The sequence below is a fragment of the Macaca thibetana genome, chromosome 14 (genome assembly GCF_024542745.1).
Source record: "Macaca thibetana thibetana isolate TM-01 chromosome 14, ASM2454274v1, whole genome shotgun sequence".
In the NCBI taxonomy this organism is placed as follows: Eukaryota; Metazoa; Chordata; class Mammalia; order Primates; family Cercopithecidae; genus Macaca; species Macaca thibetana.
Window position 1 is genome coordinate 10,895,908 of NC_065591.1, and position 24,329 is coordinate 10,920,236.

Below are 24,329 nucleotides of genomic sequence, written 5' to 3' on the forward strand. Positions count from 1 at the left end.
TAGATTTCATTTTCTAGATATTTTTTAAAACAACATAACTGAATTGTTCAAGATTTTAACTCCTGATGGTGCCTCCCAAGGCTTCCTAATCTGGTCTCCATTTACCCCTCCATGTCACGCCTCTGTTCCAAACCGCTGAGCTGCTCCAGCCAGTTTAGGCACCACCTCTGAGCCTTTGCTGTTTCCATGACCTTCCCCGAAACGAATAACTCCTTCGCCCCCCTCCCGCTAAAAGACCCACAGATTCCCGGGCCTATAAGCGCCCCATTTCACCCCACTCTGTCCTCGGACGCGCTCACTGCGCCCGCGCCACTGTCGCCGCCCCGCGCGCCTCTGCCGTTTGCCGCCCGCGGCGCTTTCCCCTCCGCGGTTCCTCCCCGAGCCGCCCCCAGCGCCCACGATTCCGCGGCTCCGCCGACCAGGGGCCGCGCAGACCGGGAACTCGCCAGGCGCGTAGTCCCTTGCGAGGCCTGGGGGCCGGCGAGGCAGCAGAGGCGGGATGGGCCTGAGCCCGGGCGCCCGGGGGAAGTACGCGCCCCGCCTCCCTAGGATTCCCCCACCCAGCCCCAAACCCGCCTCGCGAACCGCCGGTACCGGGCGCAAGGACCAGCAGCCTGCGCCCAGACGTTCAACTGTGCCCCACTCAGGTCAGCCCCGAGAATGGGGGCCCTTTCCGCAATTGTCCTTCAGCTCCCAGCGGGCCGTTACCCTCAAAGCTCCTTTTCTTAGACATTTGGTGATTGTGTTGTCTGTTAGCCATCATGATCGAACGTTTCAGAACGACCGCTTGTTATAAAGCTAATCGAAGCGAGCCAGGCAGCCACTCCCTCATTCCTGCCGTATTTTATATGGAGGTGAGGCAGTGGTGGCAGCTCCGGAGGGTGGCGTTCAGACCAGCTCTCGCTCTGCAGAGGTTCCTTCCATCTGGCTTAGGACAGAGGCGAGGCGCCCTCTTCATGCTCTCCCCGATTCCGTCCCCAGGAATTCCAAAGTCTCTCTTTGGCAGAGGAACTGAACCCGCTCCAGCACCTAGTTCCACAACCCTCTCCATTCATCCCAAGGTTTCCTGAGGCCTAACCAGGAGCCGGGCACGATGCTGGACTAGAGCTCTGAGCCCACTCTCCATAGCGGTCAAGGTGCTTGCTCGAACTCTCCTTTCACAGGTCTAAATAGCATTTCTCCCCTTGAATTAGAAGAATCCGTGGGATCCGCAGCGTTGGTCCAGCTCCCAGCCAAGCAGCCTAGGCCGGGCACATTAGAACAGGGCAGAAGCATCCAGCAAGGGTAAGAAGATGGTAAGGATGAGGTCTTTGGGTGGAAGAAGTCTTTTGAAGAACTGACTTGGAATGCAGTTCTGTAAAGCAAACCCAGAGGTGGTTTTTGTGTGAACCAGCCAGCTGCTACCCAGCAAGGGAAAGGCTGGTGTGATCCTGGGTGATGACAGATTATACTGGGCTTGGGACCTGTTGGCCACAGGCACGCCTTGCAGCTGTTTCTAGCCACAAGGCCATTGTCTAGACCCCAGAGAAATGAATGGCTTTAGCAGGAGGCTTACAATATTGTCCTTGGTCTCACTAATCAATGAACAATGAGTCAGCCTTTGGCAGATTTCCTGAATTCACTTTCATTAACAACATGATGGTTGCTGCTTTAAAAAATTCCGAGGGGCTGAAATTTTGGAGAGGAGCTATAGTGAAAATGAGGGGTGTCCCATCTGCCCCGTACACTATTTTTTTCTGGAGAAGAGTTTAAAGCATGGGAAAAGGTAAAGAAAAAGCCATTTCTGAGCTGGTGGTATACCAGATGTTTACATGTGCTGTCTCTTTTCCCTCTCATAACACCTCTGGGAGACATATCTTCATCTCTATTTTAAAGATAATCAAGCTGAGGGTCAGACATTAATTTACTAGCTCAAGGTGGGACAGCAATCATGAGAGCTAGGATTCAAACCTAGATCTTTTGGCTTTGAAGTATTTTACTCTACTGTATTTTACTCTACTTTACCTTCATTTAATATGCTTAAAAGCCTATTCTTGCCTTTTGTTTCTGTCCCCTCCTGTAACATTTTGTTTCAAGGGAGAAATATACTGATTTCATTCATATTACTTGCAGTTACAGTGTTGTGGCTTATCAAGCTTTCTTAGAAATCTGGAGCTAATTATTGGAAGAAGGAGCTCTAGAGTTCAAGGGGTTTGCCTCTGGGCAGTAGGGCTGGGATGAGAAGGGAAAGAAGGAAGGCTCCTTGCATTTCATTATAAATTCTTATGTACTGGTTCCTTAACGACAACAACAACAACAACAACCACAACCATGTGCAAGTATCACTTTGACAAACATTAAAAAGAGATTATTAGCAAATTAAAAAATAATAAAAAACCCCAAAACTGCTTCTTGCTATCATTAGCATTTAAACAATTGTCAGAAAACCGGCCAACAGCAGTTCTTCTGGGCTCACAGAAACAAGTTCTAATGGGTTCACAGACACAAGCTTGGGGGGAAATGTTCCCTACAATCTCCAAACCGAAAGGCATCTTAAAAATCACACATCTGTAATACAGATTTTCTAATAATTGTGAAATAGTGATATTTGTTAACTATGTGATTACAAAATCATTCAGGGAGAAGCCTGTAGTTAGCTTGGAGACCACACTCAGCCAGAAAGCAGACTGGAGTTCAATTCCCAAGCCTGAGAATAAAGGCAAGTTAATAAAGCAAGCAGCTGAGGTAGGTATAACAAGAATTCTCAAAGTGACTATCTTTAACCTCCTGGCAACTTCTCTACATATTGTATTTTACTTTGTTTCCAGGGGTGTCCAATCTTTTGGCTTCCCTGAGCCACATCGGAAGAAGAAGAAACACCTTGGGCCACACATAAAATACACTAACACTGACGATAGCTGTTAAGCTTAAAACACACACACACACACGTACACACACACACAAATGTCATAATGTTTTAATAAAGTTTACAAATTTGTGTTGGGCCACATTCAAAGCTGTCCTGGGCTGTATGTGGCCTGTGGGCTGCAGGTTGGACAAGCTTGGTTTAGACAGTCTAATAAATATCCTGATTTGGGATGTTAGTTATGCTTTGTTTTAAAGCAATTTTATTGAGATGTAATTAACATATAGTAAACTCCACATATCTAAAATATACAATTTGATACATTTGGCATATGTATATGCCAGGGAAATGTACAATCTGATACACTTTGACATCTATATATATCCTGTGAAATCTTCACCACAATCAAGATAATGAATAATCTCTATCATTTACAAAAGTTTCTTTGTACCTTTTGTAATCCCTCTCTCTTCCCACACCACTCCTATCCCCAGGCAACAACTGATACGCTTTTTGTCACCATAGATTTGTTTGCATTTTGAGAGATTTATATGGAATCATATTGTATGTGCACTTTGTCTGTCTCCTTCAGGTAACTATTTTGGATGACATCCGTGTTGTTGCTTTTTATCAACAGTTCATTCCTTTTTATTACTGAGCAGTATTTCATTGCATAGATATGCTACTCTTGTTTATCTGTGCATCTGTTGATTGAGCATTTAAGTTGTTTCTAGTTTTTGACTATCACAATCTGCTTGGACATTTATGTACAAGTCTTTGTGCAGACTGTGTATTTTTTCCTCTTGGGTGAATATGTAGGAATGAAATGGCTAGGTCATGTGGTAGATGTATATTTAACTTACTGTTTTCCTTAATTTTTTTTTTCTTTTTTGGGGCTCTCCAAGCCTGCTAGACAAATTCTAAAAGACCTCTAACCTTAACTTACTGTTTTCCACAGTGGTTGTATCATTTTAACTTCCTACTGGCAGTATATAAGAGTTCCAGTTCATCAGCATTTGGCATGGTCAAAATCTTCTAAATTTGAGCTATTTTAATAGATGTGTTGGTATCTCATTGTGGTTTTCATTTGCATTTTCCTAATGACTAATAATGTTAAACATCTTTTCATGTGTATATTTGCCATCCATATATATAATCTTTGGTGAAGTGTTCAAATCTTTTGCCCATTTTTCCTATTGGTTTGTACGTTTTGAGAGTTCTCCAGAAGTTCTCTATACAAGTACGTCATCAGATAAATACTTTATGATATTTTCTCTCCATCTGTAGCTTGTCTCTTCAGAACAGGTTCTTGAATTTTGATGAAGTCCAATGTATCAGCTTTTCCTTTTATAAAAAGGAAATGTAATGAAATACTGCTCAGTAATAAACAGGAATGAACTATTGATAAAAAGCAACAACATTGATGTCACTCAAAATAGTTATAAGAAGGAGACAAAGAAGTGGACATAGAATATGATTTCATATAAATCTCTATTTATGAATAGTGCCTTTCATGTCGTATCTAAGAAACCTTTGCCTAGGTCACAAAGATTTTCTCCTGTTTTCTTTTAGATATTTTATAGTTTTATTTTTTACATTTACATATTTGATACATCTTTATTTGTACTTTTATTTCAATAGTTTTGGGGGAACAGGTGGTGTTTGGTTGCATGGAAAAGTTCTTTAGTGGTGATTTCTGAGATTTTAGTGCATCCATCACCTGAGCAGTGTACACTGTACTCAGCGCGTGGTCTTTTATCCCTCACCCCACTCCTACCCTTCCCTTCCGAGTCCCTAAAGTCGATTACATCATTCTTATGCCTTTGTGCCCTCATAGCTTAGCCCCCACTTATAAGTGAGAACATATGATTTTTTGGTTTTCCGTTCCTGAGTTACTTCACTTAGAATAATGGTCTCCAGTTCTATCCAGGTTGCTGTGAATGCCGTTGTTTCATTCCTTTTTATGGCTGAGTAGTATTCCATGGTGTGTGTGTGTGTGTGTGTGTATACATACCACATTTTCTTTGTCCACTCATTTGTTGATGGTCATTTAGGCTGGTTCCATATTTTTGCAGTTGTGAATTGTGCTGCTATACACATGGATGTGCAAGTTTTTTCATACATTTTTCATACAATGACTTCTTTTCCTCTGGTTAGATACCCCAGTAGTGGGATCAAATTGTTGTTCTACTTTTAGTTCTTTAAGGACTCTTCATAGTGTTTTCCATAGTGATTGTACCAGTTTACATCCCCACCAGCAGTGTAAGTGTTCCCTTTTCACCACATCTATGCCAACACATATTATTTTTTGATTTTTAAGTTATGGCCAGTCTTGCAGGAGTAAGGTGGTATTATTGCATTGTGGTTTTGATTTACATTTCTCTGATAATTAGTGATGTTGAGCAGTTTTTAAAATATGTTTGTTGGCCATTTATATATCTTCTTTTGAGAATTGCCTGTTCATGTCCTTTGCCCACTTTTTGATGGGATTGTTTGTTTTTTTCCTTGCTGATTTGCTTGAGTTCCTTGCAGATTCTGGATATTAGTCCTTTGTTGGATGCATAGTTTGTGAATATTCTCTCACACTCTGTGGGTTGTCCGTTTACTCAGCTGATTGTTCTTTTGCTGTGCAGAAGCTTTTGGGTTTAATTAGGTCCCATCTATTTATATTTGTTTCCATTACATTTGCTTTTGGGTTCTTGATTATGAATTCTTTTTCTATGCTAATGTCTAGAAGGGTTTTTCTGATGTTATCTTCTAGAATTTTTATGGTTTCATATCTTAGATTTAAATCTCTGATCCGTCTTGAGTTGAATTTTATAGAAGGTGAGAGTTGAGGATCCAGCTTTATTTTTCTACATGTGGCTTGCCAATTATCCCGGCATTTTTTGTTGAATAGGATGTCCTTTTCTACTTTATGTTTTTGTTTGCTTTGTTGAAAACAGTTGGCTGTATTTTGCTTTATTTCTGGCTTCCATATTCTGTTACATTGGTCTACATGCCTGTTTTTATACCAGTACCATGCTGTTTTGGTAACTATAGCCTTGCAGTATAGTTCAAAGTCAGGTAATGTGACGCCTCAGGATTTGTTCTTTTTGCTTAGTCTTGCTTTGGCTATGTGGGCTCTTTTTTGGTTCCATACTAATTTTAGGGTTGTTTTATTCTAGTTCTGTGAATAGGTATTTTGATGGGAATTACACTTAATTTGTAGATTGCTTTTGGCAGTATGGTCATTTTCACGATATTGATTCTACCCATCCATGAGCGCGAGATGTGTTTCCATTTGTTTGTGTCATCTGTGATTTCTTTCAGCAGTGTTTTGTTTTCCTTGTAGAGATCTTTCATGTCTTTGGTTAGGTATATTACTAAGTATTTTATTTTTTTTTTACAGCTGTTGTAGAAGGGGTTGAGTTCTTGATTTGATTCTCAGCTTAGTCATTGTTGGTGTACAGCAGGGCTACTGGATTTGTGTACAATAATTTTGTATCCTGAAACTTTGCTAAATTGATTTACCAGTTCTAGGACTTTTTGGATTAGGCTTTAGGGTTTTCTAGGTATATGATCATATCAGCAAACAGCAACAGTTTGACTTCCTTTTTACTGATTTGGATGCCCTTTATTTCTTTCTCTTGTCTGATTGTGCTGGCTAGGACTTCCAGTACTATATTGAATAAATGTGGTGAAAGTGGGCATCCTTGTCTTGTTCTAATTATCAGGGGGAATGCTTTCAACTTTTCCCCAATCAGTATAATGTTGGCTGTGGGTTTGTCATAGATGTCTTTTATTGCCTTGAGGTATGTCCCTTTTATGCTGATTTTGTTGAGGTTTTTAATCATAAAGGGATGCTGGATCTTGCCAATGCTATTTCTGTGGCTATTGAGATGATTATGTGATTTTTGTTTTTAATGCTGTTTGTGTGATGTGTCACATTTATTGACTTGTATATATTAAACCATCCCTGCATCCCTGCTATAAAACCCACTTGATCATGGTGGATTATCTTTTTGATATGCTTTTGATTCAGTTAACTAGTATTTTCTTGAGGATTTTTGCATCCGTGTTCATCAGGGATATTGGTCTGTAGTTTTCTTTTTTTGTTATGTCCTTTCCTGGTTTTGGTATTAAGGTGATGCTGGCTTCATAAAACGATTTAAGGAGCATTCCCCCTTTCTCTGTCTTTTGGAATAGTTTCAGTAAGATTGGTATCAATGCTTTGAAAGCCTGATAGAATTCAACTGTGAATCTGTCTGGTTCTGGACTTTTTTGTTGTTGTTGGCATTTTTAAAAATTACTGTTTCAATCTTGCTGCTTGTTATCATCTGTTCAGAGTTTCTATTTCTTCCTGATTTAATATAGGAGGATTGCATATTTCCAGGAATTTATCCATCTCCTCTAGATTTTCTAGTTTGTGTGTGTGAATGATCTTTTGTATTTCTGTGGTATCAGTTTTAATATCTCGCATGTCTTTTCTAATTGAATTTATTTGGATTTCTTCTCTTTTCTTGGTTAATCTCACTAATGGTCTATCAATTTTGTTTATCTTTTCAAAGAACCAGCTTTGTGTTTCATTTATCTTTTGTGTGTGTTTGTGTGTGTGTGTGTGTGTGTGTTTTTGTTTTTTGTTTTTTGTTTTTTTTTTTTGGCTTCAATTTCATTTAGTTCTGCTCTGATCTTGGTTATTTCTTTTCCTCTGCTGATTTAGGTTTAGTTTATTCTTGTTTCTCTAGTTCCTTGTGGTGTAACCTTAGAGGTTTTTTTTGTTTTTTTGTTTTGATGTAGGCATTTAATGCTATGAACTTTCCTCTTAGCACCACTTTTGCTGTGTCACTGAGCTTTTGATAAGTTGTGTCACTATTATTGTTCAGTTCAAAGAATTTTTAAATTTCCATCTTGATTTCATTGTTGACCAAATATCATTGAGGAGTAGATGACTTAATTTCCATGTATTTGTATAGTTTTGAGGGTTCCTTTTCAGAGTTAATTTCTAATTTTATTCCACTGTGGTCTGAGAGGGTACTTGATATATTTTTGATTTTCTTAAATTTATTGAAACTTGTTTTGTGGCCTATTAAATGGTCTATCTTGGAGAATGTTCCGTGTGCTGATGAAAAGAATGTATATTTTGCAGTTGTTGGGTGGAATGTTTTGTAAATATCTGTTAAGTTTATTTGCTCTGGGTATAGTTTAAGTCCGTTGTTTCTTTGTTGACATTCTGTCTTGATGACCTGTCTAGTGCTGTCAGTGGAGTACTGAAGTCCCCCGCTATTACTGTGTTGCCATCTATCTCATTTCTTAGGTGTAGTAATAATTGGTTTATACATTTGGGAGCTCTTGTGTTAGGTGCATATATTTAGGATTGTGATCTTTTCCTGCTGGACTGATCTTTTTATTATGACATAATGTCCCTCTTGATCTTTTTAAACTGTTGTTGTTTTAAGGTCTGTTTTGTCTTATATAAGAATAGTTACTCTAGCTCACTTTTGGTTTCCATTTGCTTGGAATATCTTTTTCCACCCCTTTTATGTGAGTCCTTATGCATTAGGTGAGTCTCTTAGAGATAGCAGATACTTGGTTGGTGGATTTTAATCGATTCTGCCATTCCGTATCCTTTCAGTGAAACATTTAGGCCATTTACAGTCAATGTTAGTATTGAGATATGAGGTGCTGTTTTACTCATTGTGCTAGTTGTTGCCTGAATATCTTTTTTAAAAAATTTGTGTTATTGTTTTACAGGCTGTGTGAGATTTAAGGAGGTTCTATTTTGGTGTATTTTGAAGTTTTCTTTCGAGATTTAGAACTCCTTTTATCATTTCTTGTAGTGCTGGCTTAGTTGTGGTGAATTCTGTCAGCATTTGTTTGTCTGAAAAAGACTTTATTTCTCCTTCACTTATGAAGCTTAGTTTTGCTGGATACAAAATTCTTGGCTGATCATTGTTTTGTTTGAAATGGCTAAAGATAGAACCCCAATCCCTTCTGTCTTGTAGGGTTTCTGCTGAGAAATCTGCTGTTAATCTGTTAGGGTTTCCTTTCTAGGTTACCTGATGCTTTTGCCTCACAGCTCATAAGATTCTTTCCTTTGTCTTGATTTTAGATAACGTGATGACTATGTGCCTGGATGATGATCTTTTTGTGATGAATTTCCCAGGTGTTGAGTTTCCTGTATTTGGATGTCTAGATCTGTGGTAAGGCCAGGGAAGTTTTTCTCAATTATTCCCTCAAATGTGTTTTCCAAACTTTTAGATTCCTCTTCTTCCTTAGGAACACCAATTATTTTTAGTTTTGGTCATTTAAGATAATCCCAAATTTCTAGGAGGCTTTGTTCATATTTTTGATTATTTTTTTCTTTGTCTTTGTCAGATAGGAGGCCTTACAAAAGAGGAGTTTCTCTAAGTGGGTGCCTGTTTCTGGGAGAAGGGCCAGAGCTGGGTCGCCAGCCTGTGCAGATGTACAGGGAGCTTTGAAATGACCGTTTATTCCAAAGGGACAAACAGAATTCAGAAGGTTGATTATTATTAGTATTATTTTTGAGATGGAGTCTTGCTCTGTCACCCAGGCTGGAGTGCAATGGCACACTCTTGGCTCACTGCCACCTCCATCTCCCAGGTTCAAGTGATTCTCCTGCTTCAGCCTCCCCAGTTGCTGGGATTACAGGCATGTGCCACCATGTCTCGCTAATTTTTGTATTTTGAGTAGAGGAGGGGTTTTGCCATATCGGCCAGGCTGGTCTTGAATGCCTGACCTCAGGTGATCCACCTGCTTCGGCGTCCCACAGTGCTGGGATTATAGGCATGAACCACCGCACCCAGCCCAGAAGGTTGATTACTAAGCTATTCAAGGAGATACCAGAGAAAGGTGAAAACCAACTTAAAGAAAACTTTAAAGACAATACAGGATATGGATGAAAAATGCTCCAGAAAAAGTAGATATTATAAATAAAAAATAATCACAACTTATGGAAATGAAAGACACACTTAGAGATATACAAAATGCGTAGGAAATAGAATTGAACAAGTATTAATAAAAGAAAGAGCTTGGAGACAAGGCTTTTGAATTACCCCAATCACATGAAGACAAACGGCAGCAAAATCTTCACCTGGAATTGAAGGTGGCAGCATCAGCTGGGATTGGAGGCAGCTCTGGAACATACTGACAGCTACACTGTGGCTCATGAAGTTAGCAGAACTTCATCAAATGCTGGAGAGATGTTAAAGAAAAAGGGAAGGATGGGACTGTAGAAAAGCCCCCAGTATAACTGCAACCTTGGCTACACCTTAAACTCACCGGAGGAGCTTTTAAAACTCTGGCACCTAGGCTGTACTCCAGACAGATCTGAACTTTTTAAAGCTCCACAGGCGATTTCAATTTGTAACCAAGGCTGAGAATCAATATTCAATATAATCCATTTACAGTGGGAGGAAATTTAACAAGAGAGTGGATAACTGTTAAGTCTCTGTGAATCCCATTTAGTTTTATACCTTACTACCCCATCCAGTGGCAAAATTGCAGATGAGTGAGTATTAAAATGCAAAAGAAAGTATCTAAAATTCCAAAATTCCCTCCTCTTTCCTTCTCCAATCCCTGAGCCTTCTGTTTTTTGTACCACAAAGCTCGTTCGACATCCTTGATGAACAGAACTTGGGTTTTGTGAGCTTTCTTCTGGCTTAGACTGGCCTCACAATGAATTGGGCTATCTTCTTGCTGTCAGTTTTCCAGGAAACAACAACAAGGATTTAATTGACTGCTTGTTTGTTGTCATTAGAAATGACCTAGTCATGTTGGGTGGGAAGTAACTGGTTATTTGGTTGGTGGGGAAGTGTGTCCAAGGTGGAGGGATGGCCAAGAACAGACTGCATGTTCCTACGAAGAACAGACGTGACTGTCCAGCTGGCTTGGCCGACTCTGCGAGCCCTGCCCTCCACTACATACCGTGGATGGTGGGTGAAAGGCATTGGTTAGGACTCTAAGGTATTGGGGTCTGTGCTCAGGTAGAGTGAGATGGAGTCAGGGGTTGGTTCAAGAGTAACATAACATGTCAACTGGCTTTCCCTCTGGACTGACTCAGGAAAACCTGTCCCATAATCTTACTGTTACTGCCATTCCTTTCACCCTGATCAATGCCAGAAATAATAGCCTGAGTTGGATTGATTTGAGCTCTGGCACCTGTTCTTCACTTCTTGTTCATCTTTCGTCCATGGGCCTTTCTGTTTTTCTTCCTGACCAGTGTCAGGACTTAGATAGTAATGGTCCTTACGTTACCGTAACAGTGAGGATGGGCCTATGGGCTTTCCTGTCATGTGTGTATAATAGCAGAAATGACCTCAGCTTGGCACATATGTTCATATAAAGAAATTAGGTTAAATAACTTCTCTTCCTCTCTCATTTACCTATGTCTGAAAGGAAAAAATAATCAGACAATCTATGAATCAAAAATCTGTATATACCTAAATTATCAATTAAAGGCAATTTAACTGTTTACCTGCATCTGCACATGCAAATGTTGAATCTGACTTGATTTTTTAAAATAAGCATCAAAATATTTAAACTTCAGACTTTCTTATGAACATTTTAAAACATTGTTCTCTGATCCCTTTGCCATTTATGAAGACAGAGGCATCTGCTTAAAGCAATATATTCTTATTGCTATCTGAATCACAAAGAAAATACTATTTGCTATTGTTCCTTTTTAGTCTTCTCCAAAGGATGAGAAAGATCTCTCCTCCACTTTCCCTTTCTTCAACTTACTCTCTTGGCTGCTTTCTGCTCCTCTGTATCCGTCTACATCACTCACATGCTGTCTTCCCAACTCTTAGCTCTCAACCTCTTCTGTATACTACCAGCTTCCGGGTTTTATGGTGGGGGATATCCCTATTGCTCTCCCTGGGCTTATGGCAAAAGAAAATGAAGTCCAGTTTGAAGTCTCCTGCAATATCATGCTGCTTTCTGGGTGAGAAGCCTGGTTTGGGGCGCCCTCTAGTGGATATATGGCTGCCATTACATTTTCCGTTTGAGTAAGGCAGAAGAAAGAGTTGGTTTGTTGGCAGGGGCAAAGGGGTGGTTCTGGTCCTAGCTCGACCATGGACTTGCTGTGGGACTTTAGACAAAGCACTTCCTCTCTCTTGGCCTCAGTTCCTTCCATGAAATATTGTCGTATATACTGTTTGCTTTGTGCCCACAACAACTCATTCCTGCAGGTGGGCAGGACTTGGGGAATGGCTGAGTGCAGATCTCAGCAAATCCTCTTTTCCCAAAACAGTTATAAAGCTAGACAAAATTGCCAAAGACAGTTATTTAAAGACTGGAAATTTGACCAAAGGCATACAGCAAATTGAGAAGGGTTAATTTAAGAAAGTCCATCCGTGGCCTGGTGTGGGCTCACGCCTGTAATCCTAGCACTTTGGGAGGCCGAGGCGGGCAGGTCAGGAGATTGAGACCATCCTGGCTAACACGGTAAAACCCCATCTCTACTAAAAATACAAAAAAATTAGCCGGGTGTGGTGGCGCGAGCCTGTAATCCCAGCTACTCGGGTGGCTGAGGCAGGAGAATCCCTTGAAACCAGAGAGGTGGAGGTTGTAGTGAGCTAAGATCACGCCACTGCACTCCAGCCTGGGTAACAGAGCAAGACTCTGCCTTAAAAAAAAAAAAAAAAAAAAACTATACTGGTTCTCAGAATTTCAGAAAGAACAGTGGAAGTCTGTAGAGTTTTAGCATTGCCCCCTCACCTCCAGCTGTGTGGTTGTGGTAAGGAAGTTCTTTCCAGGTGGGCGGGGCTTGTGGGAGGGAATGGCAGTGGCAGCAGAGGGTGGTTGACTTTACTTCCATGCCCAGGGATGTTGAAAACAATAGTTATCTCAGTGACAAACAATCATGGAAGACCAAAATTGCAGCTAGCTTGAGGTTGCAGTACTGGTTAGGACAAGCAATAAGCCAACAGGCCAGCCAAAAATTTAACATGGAAATCCAGGTAATGATACAACTAAAGAGGGGTCTTGAAAAGCTACCACATGTATCTAGTGGTCTGAAAGGTATGCATAAGGCTGCATACACATTCACATTCAGGAGAGACTGAAGACTCATAAAAATCTGGAACTTTGAATGAATTCTCCAAGCCACACAGAGATCCACTGACAAAAGGTGAAGCTTTCCTGGCACAAGGTGTGACTCAACCTCTGGCCAGTCACTGGCTGACCATTAAGCTATGCTGATCTACGCCAGGCTTAAAAACAAGAAACCAGGCGCTGTGGCTCACGCCTGTAATCCCAGCACTTTGGGAGGCTGAGGCAGGTGGATCACAAGGTCAGGAGTTCAAGACCAGCCTGGCCAACGTGGTGAAACCCTGTCTCTACTAAAATACAAAAATTAGTTGGGTGTGGTGGCGGGCACCTGTAATCCAAGCTACTCAGGAGGCTGAAGCAGGGGAATCATTTGAACCTGGGAGGTGGAGGTTGCAGTGAGCCAAGATCATGCCATTGCACTCTGGCCTGGGCGACAGCGTGAGACTCTGTCTCAAAAAAAAAAAAAAAATTAAAAGTAAATAAATAAATAAAAATAAACAAAATAAAAACAAGGGAAAAAAAACCCCAAAACCTCTAAGCAGATATCTCAGTGGTTACATGCTGTGAGAGAAACAGACATCACAGAATCAGTCCAGGTAGGTCACTAAACAAACAACAAACAAACAAGCAAACAGCAACATCCATCAGCCCTGGTTGGGTGGGGAAGGAGATCAGAACCCACAGTTACTATATGTTACCTAGAATATCCAGTTTTTCAACAACAAATTATGAGACATGCAAAGAAACAGGATAGAGTGACCCCCCCCACACAAAAACAGTCAACAGAGACTCTTTCCTAGTGGGCCTACATGTTGAATGTAGCAAATACTTCTCAACAGCTATTATGAGTATGTTTAAATAAGTAAATCAAGTTTGAAGAATTAAAGGAAAGTGGAATGACAATAACTGATCAAATATAGAATCTTAATAAAGAGGTAGAAATGATAAAGAAGCACCGAATGAAAATCCTGGGGTTGAAAAATGCAATGGCCAAAATAAAACATTCACTAGAGTGATTTAACAGCAAATTTGAGTTCCTAAAAAGGAAAAAGAATCAGCAAACTCAAAGCTGGATCAACAGCAACTATCTAATATGAAGAGTAGGAGGAAAAATAAAAATAAAAATGAACAGAGCCTCAGAGGCCAGGAGACATCATTGAGCAAACCAGCAAATGTGTAATTGGAGTCCCAGAAAGAGAGAAGATAAAAAGGCAGAAAAAATACCTGGGTATGAAAGATACCTGAACACTTTCCAAATTTGATATAAAACATTTATACACCCAAGAAGCTCTGTGAATATCTAGACATATCATTCAAACAGATGAAAGCCAAACACGAAGACAGAATCTTGAAAACAACAAGAGAAGACTTATTCTATACAAGAGTTGCACAATAAAAAACAATAGTCAACTTTTCATCAGAAGCAATGGAGGCCAGAAGGCAGTGGGATGATGTATTAAAAGTGCTGAAAGAAAAAAACCTGTTAACCAATAATTTTATATCCAGTAATATATCTTACAAAGATGAAGGTGAAATAAAGGTAGTCCTAGATGAATGAAGAATGAGAGAATTTTTGCCTAGCACACTTGCCTTAAAAGAAATAGCAAAGAAAATTCTTCCCGTGGAAAGAAAGTCACACCAGATAGCATTCTAAGCCACATGAAATACAAAGCACCAGTAAAGATAATTATATAGGTGATTATATAGAAGAATATAAATATATATTTTATCATTTATGCTGACCAATTTGAAAGGTAATTGAATGAAACTAGTTATAAATCCTATTCTTGGTCTTATAACATGCAAATACATAATAAATATAATAGTAATAGCACAAAGGAGAGGGACTGATATGAAGCTATATTAGATCGATGACGCCAGACAGTATCTTAATCAACAGGAAGAAATGGAGAGTGCCAGAAATGGTAAAGTGTAGTTAATATATATGACCATAAGTATATTTTTTCCTTTTTCTCTTAACTAATTTAAAAGACAAAAGTTTATATAAAGCAATATTTGTAACACTGTCTTCGGTTTATAACATATATGGATGTAATATATCTGACAATAATAACATAAAGGAGGGAAGAAGCAATGCAGCTAATTTTAAGTTTCCGTATTTTACAGGAATTAAGTTAGTATTAATCTAAAATAGATAGCAATAAGTCAAGATGCATATTGGAATCTTTAGAGCAACCACAAGGAAACAATTAAAAATGTTATCAAAAAGTTAACAGAGGAATTAAAATGATCATTAGAAAATACGTATTTGATACAAAAAAGAAGGCAAAAGAGGAACAGAGGAACAAAAAAGACGTGAGGTACAGAAGACTGACAGCAGATTATAGTCATAAATCCAATTTTATTAATAGTAACATTAAATGTGAGTGAATTAAACACACCGAAAAAAGGCAGAGATCATATGACTTAATAGAACAAGATCCAGTTAAATGCCATCCACAAGAGACACACTTTAGATCTAAAGTCACAAATAGGTTGATGTACACAGTGGCCGTAGCAGGAGTGGTTGTACCAATATCAGACAAAATAGACTTTAAGAGAAGAGATATTCTTGAAAAAAGTGGGGTCATTCTATAATGACAAAAGGTTAATTCATCAGGAAGATATAACAATTATAAACATATACATATCCAACAAAATAATCCCAAAAAGTATGAAGCAAAAACTGATAGAAATAAAGGGCTAAATTGGGAATTCAGAAATAATAGTTGGGAAACTTCAATACCCCACTCTCAGTAGTGGATAGAACAACTAGGCAGAAAATCAGTGAGCAGATAGAAGATGTAAGCAGCTCACTGATGTGACTAACTGACATTCATAAAACATTTCACTCAACAACAGAATACATATTCTTCTCCAGCACACATGAATGTTTTCCAGGATAGACCCTCTTCTAGGCCATAAAGTAAGTCTCAGTAAATTTGCAGGGATTAAAATTCTGCAAAATATTTTATTTGATCACATGAAATTAAATTAGAAATTAATAACAAAGTGATATTTTGGGAAATTCACAAATATTTGGAAATTAAACAACATACATCTAAATAATGTCAAAAAAGGAACAAGGAAGTTAGAAAATATTTTGAGCTGAGTGAAAATGAAAACAGAACTTATCAATTTTATGAGACGCAGCTGAAGCACTTAGAGGAAAATTTGTAGCTGCAAATGCCTATATTAGAAAGGAAAAAAAATCTCAAAATCAATAATCTAAGTTCCTACCTTAAGAAACTAGGGAAACAAAGCAAACTAAAACCAAAACAAGCAGAAGTAAGAAAATGATAACTACTGGAGTAGAAATCAATGAAATAGAAAACAGAAATCAATAAAACGAATGAAGCCAAAAGATAGTATTTTGGAAAGGCAAAATAGACAAACTTTTAGCTACACTAACCAAGAAAAAAAGAGAGAGCACTCAAATTGCCAAAATTGGGAATGTAAGAGGGGGCTCACTGTCAATCTTATAGACATAAAATGGAATACTGTGAAAAACTGTAAGCAAACAAATTAGACAACTGAGATGAATTGGGTAAGTCCTAGAAAGATACAAATTATAAAACTGGCCAAGAAAAACTAGAAAATCTAAATTGAATTAGTAAATAAAAATCTTTTCACAAAGAAAATCTCATGCCCAGATGGCTTTGCTCAAGAATTCTACCATGCATTTAAATAAGAAAAATTACCAATCTTTCACAAACTCTTTCTGAAAATAGAGGAATGAAATGCTTCCCAACTCATTCTGTGAGGCCAGTATTACCTTGATACCAAAGCCAAGATATCTCAAAAAAAGAAAACTACAAGACTAATATCTCTTATGAATATACATGTAAAAACCCTCAGAATAATGCTAGCAAGCTGAATCCAGCATGTATGTAAAAAGGATTATACACAATGACTAAGATTTATCCCAGAAATGCAAGTTTGGTGTAACACCCCAAAATCAGTTAATGTAATATACCAGGGCGGGGCGCTGTGGCGCATGCCTGTAATCCTCGCACTTTGGGAGGTGGAGGCAGGCAGATCACTTGAGGTCAGGAGTTTGAGACTGGCCTGGTCAACAAGGTGAAACAAACCAAAAAAATTACCCGGGAGTGGTGACACACACCTGTAGTCCCAGCTACTCGGGAAGCTGAGGCACAAGAAACACTTGAACCCAGGAGGTGGAGATTGCAGTGAGCCAAGATTATGCCACTGCACTCCAGCCTGGGCAACAGAGTGAGACTTCCTCTCAAAAAAAAAAAAAAGTAACATACCATGTTAATAAAGGACAAAAATCATATGATCATATCAATACCTCTGGAAAAAGCATTTGACAAAATCTGCCATTCATGATAAAAAACATTCTCTTGACCTCAATTAAAGGGAGTTTCCTCAACCTGAAAAAGGGCACCTATGAAAAATTTGTAACTAACATATTTAATGGTAAGAGACTAGAGCTAGCAAGGCAACGATCCCCACTCTCATCACGTGTATTCAATGTATGTAGAAAATCCTAAAGAATCAATCACATACAGGTGTACTTCAGACATATTGTGGGTTTGGTTCTAGACCATCGCAATAAAACGAATATTGCAAGAAAGCGAGTCATAACATAAAAGTTATGCTTATATTATTCTGTAGCCTATTAAGTTTGCAATAGCATTACATGTAAAAAAGTACATGCTTTAATTAAAAATACTTTATTGCTAAAAAATGCTAGCAAAGCGAGCACATGCTGTTTGAAAAAAGGCACCAATTGACTTATCTGACGCACGGTTGTCACAAACCTTTAACCCGTAAAAAACGAAATTATCTGTGAAGTACAATAAAGCAAAGCACAATAAAATGAGACGTGCCTGTACTTACAAAACTATTAGAATTTTTTTTTTTTTTTGAGACGGAGTCTTGCTCTGTCACCCATGCTGGAGTGCAGTGGTGCAGTGGCACCATCTCAGCTCACTTCCACCTCCACCTCCCAGGTTCAAGCGATTCTCATGCCTGAGCCTCCCAAGTAACTGGGACTACAGGCGTGCACCACCACTCCTGGCTAATTTTTTTTTTTTTTTTTTTTTTTGTATTTTTAGTAGAGATGGGGTTTCACCATGTTGCCCAGACTGGTCTTGAATTCCTTGCCTCAAGTGATCTGCCCACCTTGGCCTCCCAAAGTGCTGGGATTACAGGCATGAGCCACCACACCTGGGCCACAAAACCATCAGAATTAATACATATGTTCAGCAAAGTTGCAGGATGCAAGGTGAATGTGCAAAAATCAATGGAATTTCTGTATATTACAAGTGAACTATCTGAAAATGAAATTAAGAAAATAATTCCATTCATCATAGCATAAAAATCCTCAGGAATAACTTTAACAAAAATGTTAGGCTACAAAACATTGGTAAGGGAGATTGAAGATTTAAGTACACAAAACAAATTCCATGTTTGTGGGTTGCAAAATATCTGTAATCTTAAGGTGGCAGTCTTCACCAAATCGATCAACAGATTAAACACAATCCCTGTCAAAATATTTTTTTTTTATATCCATTGATGAAGTGATCCTAAAATTTACATGGAAAGACAAAGGACCTGGGATAGCCAAAGTGATATTGAAAAAGAACAATGTTGGTTAGGTAAAATGTGGTGCCTCCATATAATGGAGTACATGCAGCAAGCATGAGTCTCAGCAGCATTATGCTGCTCATGTAAATTCAGCTTGCTCTCTGTAATGTCTCTGTGTGTGTGGATGTAGGATTATTTACTTAACTGGTGCTTACTGATGGCTGTTTGGGCTGTTTTTTTCTTTCTTTTTTTTTCTTCAGCTTTTAAGTTCTGGGGTACATGTGCAGGATGTGCAGGTTTGTTACAGAGGTAAAATTGTGCTATGGTGGTTCGTGCACAGATCAACCCATCATCTTGGTATTAAGCCCAGCATCCATTCACTATTGTTCCTGATGCTTTCCCTCTTCCAACCCTCACCCCAACAGGCCCCAGTGTGTGTTGTTCCTCTTCCTGTGTGTCCACATGTTCTCATCGTTCAGCTCTCACTTATAAGTGAGAACATGCGGTGTTTGGTTTTCTGTTCCTGTGGTAGTTTGCTGAGGATAATGGCTTCCAGCTCCAACCATGTCTCTGCAAAGGACATGCTCTCATCCTTTTTATGGTTGCATAGTATTTCACATTTTCTTTATCCAGCCTATTAATATTTTTCAAAACAGTTTTGTTTAAAAAATTAAGTTCACCTGTAATCTTAAATCAGAATTTCAAAATGTACTGCATTTAAAATGATTTACTACTAAAATTCAAAATGTTTTTCTCTCACTATCATGTAGAAGAATATTACTCTGAATACCTACCTCTTGCTTCACTCAAACCATGTTAGAAGTCAACCACAAGGAGCCTCTTCACTTAGATTTTCATTGCACACCTTGCATTTCAATGTCCTTACTCTTCCATGGAAAAGGTCATAAATAATGCCCACCTAATGAAAACGAATCTCTCATAGATCTGATGCAACAATAATGGATCACATGCTTTCACATAAACAATGAGAATGAAGGAACAGCATGAAGTAATCTGAGAATTAAATGACATTTGCTTTCAACAAACTATAATTTTTTCAAGGGAAAACAAATACTTTGTAATTATAACTCTTGAAAAAAGTCTTGTTTCTTGTAAAGTTATATACAAAAAAATCTGACAGTTTTAGCTTTGAATTATTTTCCGTACTCTACACTCTGATTTAGTGTAATGTATGAAGTGTTAGTACCTTAGTTCTTTCTACCGTGAATCCTCTAATGTTTACAGAGACTTAATGTTTGATTAAATATTTTTTTCACATTTACTGCATCTGCAAAAGTATCTTTTAATATGATCTCTCTGGCGTTCTCCACACTGGAGTTTTTAAACAAATGTGTTTCCACATTCATTACATTTGTAGGGTTTCTTTGCAACATAAATTCTCTGATATTCAACAAGGTTTGAACAACTGCTTTGGTGTTTTTCTCTGGTATAAAATGTGTATAATAAGGTTTGTAATACAAGTAAAGGTACTACAATCCTCTTTATATATATAATGTTTTTCTTCAAAATACTCTTATTCACTTTAAAGGCTTAATTTTCTGAAAGTTTTTTTTACACTAATTACATTTATAATGGTTTCATTAAGTATGAATTCTCTGATTTTGAGTAAGATGTGAGCAGATAGCAATGGCTTTTCCACATTCTTTATATTTGTACAATTTTTCTAAAGTATAAATGCTTTCCTATGCAATAAGGCATGAACATTAATTAAAAGTTTTACCACATTATTTATATCTGTAGGGGTTTTCTTCAGTATGAATTATCTTACATACAGTAAGGTATGACAACCATTTAAAGGCTTTGCCACGTTCTTCACATTTCTAGGATTTCTCACCAGTATAATTTATGTTTGGAAAGGTATGAGGTGTGGTTAAAAGCTTTTCCACATTTTTCAGATTTCTAGAGTTTCTCTCTGGTATCAATTATCTTACGTTTGAGGACCGTTAAAATGCTTTGCCATATTCAATCACAGGGTTCTCTCCAGTATGAATCTCTTATGTATAATAAGAGTTGAAGACTGGTTAAAAGCTTTACCACATTCTTTGCATTTGGAGGGTTTTTCTCCAGTACGAATTATCTTATGTTTAGTAAGGCTTGAGACGCACTTAAAAGGCTTTGTCACATCCTTTACATTTGTAGGGTTTCTCTCTAGTATGACTTCTGTCATGTTCATTATGGTTTGAAGACCAGTTAAAGGCTTTGGTACATTCTTTACATTTGTAGGGTTTCTCTCCACTATGAATTCTCTCATGTTTAATAAGAGTTGAGTAATGGTTAAAGGCTTTGCCACATTCTTCACATTTGTGGGAGTTCTCTCCAGTGTGAATTATCTTATGTGTAATAAGGGTTAATAACTGGTTGAAGGTTTTGCCACATTCTTCACATTGGTGGGGATTCTCTCCAGTGCGAATTATCTTATGTTTAGTAAGGGCTCAGAACTGGTTAAAGGCTTTGCCACGTTCTTCACATCTGTAGGAATTCTGTCTAGTATGACTTCTCTGACGTTGAGTTAGGCGTGAAAGCATGTGAAATAATTTGCCACATTCTTTTTTTTTTTTTTTTTTTTTTTGAGATAGAGTCTTGCTCTGTCGCCCAGGCTGGAGTGCAATGGTGTGATCTTGGCTCACTGCAACTTCCGCCTCCCAGGTTCAAGCCATTCTCCTACCTCAGCCTCCTGAATAGCTGGAACTATAGGTGCATGCCACCAAGCCTGGCTAATTTTTTTGTATTTTTAGTAGAGATGGGGTTTCACCATGCTGGTCAGGCTGGTCTCGAACTCCTGACCTCAGGTGATCCACCCACCTCGCCCTTCCAGAGTGCTAGTATTACAGGTGTGAGCCACGGCACCTGGCCAATTTGCCATATTCTTTACATTTGAAGGGTTTCTCTCCAGTGTGTCATGTCTTATGTCTATTTGAATTCGAAAATTTGCTACAGACTTTCACACATGTATTGCATTAAAATATTTTGCTCTGAGTAGTTGACAAATTAATGACATTAACGATGTTAATTAAGTCCATTATGACCTTTGTGCACTTTGCACTCACCCACACTTTTATAGCCTTTCCTTAATTGTAAATCTTCATGCTTACATTTTCCATATCTTTTTAGTATCACTTTTGGGAATGAGTCTTTTATACCCTGTTCTGGCCAAGGGTCTTGGGTGAAATGAGAACATGTAACTGGGTGTTTCTCTACCATCTTGTGTCTCTCCATATTCCAGGGCTCTTTTCTTTGCTCCAAGTAGGTGATCAGGTCTGGTTTAGAGACAGCAATACCATTTGTAGGCTTCCAGGGGGTCCTAACATCTTACCTATGGATTTTCAAAGACCTGCAGGTCACAGGGCCCCAGAAGCTGGGCCCCCAGGAGATGATAACACAGCAGTGAAGGTGAGACCTGGAGCTCTGGCCAAAGATTTTTTAAAAAGATGGATGCTCATCATATTTACAACTCTATGCCTACCTTTTCATGTATATTCTCATTCTCTCTCTACCTGACACATACACACACACACACACACACACACACACACACACACGATAATAGAGAAGTTTGCAATTGCTGGGCAAGCAGGACTGAAGTGACACATACACACACACACACACACACACACACGATAATAGAGAAGTTTGCAATTGCTAGGCAAGCAGGACTGAAGTGGCTATTAGCAACTGGTGATGTGGGTGTGCAGAGGATGGGGGCACTCTCTGGGCTTCAGGTGGGTCATGTGGGGGCCCTGCAGAGGGAATCAGGGTGCCAGCAGAGGCAGGAGGCCTTGAGGATCCTGGGTCTGAGGTAGAACTCTACTAGATGTCCACACACCACACTGCTGACCATCATCCTGCCCACCCCTGGCCAGAAACTGCAGGAGAGCCTCTTTCTCTTGCAGTGTCCCTCCAGCACCCTCTACTGAGAAGGTTCAACATCTTACTTGCTTTAAGGAAGAAATGCTTAAAGAAGTTTAGTCATCTATCACAGGGTATATATTGGAGGGTACATTCACAGCTGAGAGGCAATACATTGATAACTGGCACAGGTATCCTTGATGGCTTTAGTAATGTGAGTGGTGGTAGGAGAGGAGCGGACTTCTTTGGTCCTCGGTGTGAAGAGAAATTTCTTTAGCTTGGGTTTCTGTGAAGCGATGAACCACACTGAGGGGATCTTTAGGCTGAGCTGTACCTGATCCTAAGACTAGATCTCTGGAATTCCTTGGGCATGTGCCATGTATCTTTTATTTTTCCGTTGTAGGGAAAACCAAGACCCAGACCTGGAGACCTGATTGAGATTTTTCGAATTGGCTATGAGCACTGGGCCATCTATGTAGAAGATGATTGCGTGGTCCATCTGGCTCCCCCGAGTAAGAATGAATAGTATATTGAAATATTAATATTGAAGTTAGCCAAGTAAATAGAAGCACAGTTCATTCCTGTGTTCCTCAGTTATTGCCATTCTTTAGCAATGGGACCCCTTGAAGCATGACTGGACCGTTGTTTACTGTGACAGAGCTTGGTCTCTCTTCACCAAAAACCACCGAGTGTCCAGGCCTAAGAGTGATACAAGTGTAAAGAGTGTGGCCCAAGTTCCCTGACCTGCTAGAGGGCCCTCTGTTTAAAAACACACGTTTTAGAACTTGAGCTCTATTTTGTATTGACAAGAGTTGAGCATCTGTCCTCACCTTTCTGAGGATTCCCCAAGGAGGGTGCAGATGCTCACATGTTCTGATCGTCATTTGTTTTCTATAGTCCTCAAACACTGCATCTGGCTTCTTGATTACCTTTGGCACCTTTGTCCTCACCTTGTCTCCCTGCTGTTCCAACACGCTCCGTGCTGTTTCACCCTCAATGTAGATAGAGCCCTCCTTTCATTTCTCACAGCTGTCTTAACATATGGCTGAGATTCAATTTGTGTTCATTAAATCTTAGTGGAGATTTGATGGGGGAGGAGGTGATGATAGTAGACGGAGATTACAGCAAAATGGGAAACAACTGAAAATTTGGGTGTCTAGAGCTGCTGGTCACAATGGTTGTCTCAGGAGATGAGGCCTGATGAGGGCTGGGGTGTGGGAGAGGAAGGGGTAGGGGGACCCTGTTGAATACCCTTGAATGCCCTTTGAATGCTGTCTCCTGTGCAGGTATTGCCAGTTCAAAGTTGAATTACAGAAGGGCACTATACCAAAGGCCTTTGGTCCTAACTTGTTCTCAGCTGTCATCTCCGTGTCCTGTCCTCTTCCTCTGGCCCCGTCTCCCACCATGCTGGGATGTTCCCATGGAGCAGAGCCCCTTTCTCATTGCCTCTCTTCTCTGCACCATCGGCTCGTACCATTCCCGCTTCTTGTCTCAGAACCTACTCCAAGAATGTGGTAATTCATCTCTTCTTTCCAGACTAAGTCCAGGAGTTTCCCTCTTGTGTAACCACAGAGATACTTATCAGTTATATCTTCCCCCACTCCTATCTTGCTCTCTCTGAAAATGAATTCTGCCATTTCTGCTCCTGAATGCTCAATTATCTGCTACCAGCTTTTATAAAATCAGCAGATTTTCTTCAAATTTGTAAGAAAAGATCATGGAGCATTTCTTGCCCTTGGACAACTTATAAAGGGAAGGGCATAGACATTTGCATGTCGACACGGTTGTAGCAGAAAAACAGTGCTGGCTTTAAATGACTATCCACCTGGCTTTGGGCAGGTGTCTGACCCTCTTCGAGTCTCTGTCTTGTCTAAGGGCTTGAATATGATAATGTAGCAGCTTTCAAACATTTCTCTTTTCAAAGCTGTGGAACCCCGTTTTCAAACATACCCTTAATGAGAATCCCCGTATTTTGAGTACAGGTAACAGTCAAGTGGCTGTAGGTGGAAGC

The 24,329-nt window shown here is 39.4% G+C and overlaps 1 protein-coding gene and 1 pseudogene across 3 annotated transcripts in view; one reads left to right on the forward strand and one right to left on the reverse strand.

The window, feature by feature from the left end:
- Positions 1 to 339: 339 nt before the first annotated feature.
- The window catches only part of PLAAT5 (phospholipase A and acyltransferase 5), a 29,759-nt gene continuing 5,769 nt past the window's right edge, over positions 340 to 24,329 (forward strand). The window contains exons 1-4 of one of the 3 annotated variants that reach the window (XM_050757295.1): positions 340 to 647; positions 1,164 to 1,284; positions 2,619 to 2,724; positions 22,722 to 22,830. In XM_050757295.1, coding sequence (XP_050613252.1) covers positions 500 to 647; positions 1,164 to 1,284; positions 2,619 to 2,724; positions 22,722 to 22,830 — 484 coding nt within the window. In that variant the 5' untranslated portion in view covers positions 340 to 499. The remainder of the gene's footprint in view (positions 648 to 1,163; positions 1,285 to 2,618; positions 2,725 to 22,721; positions 22,831 to 24,329) is intronic. The other 2 variants (XM_050757296.1, XM_050757298.1) reach the window with 2 other exon arrangements.
- LOC126936684 (uncharacterized) lies at positions 3,737 to 3,785 on the reverse strand (annotated as a pseudogene).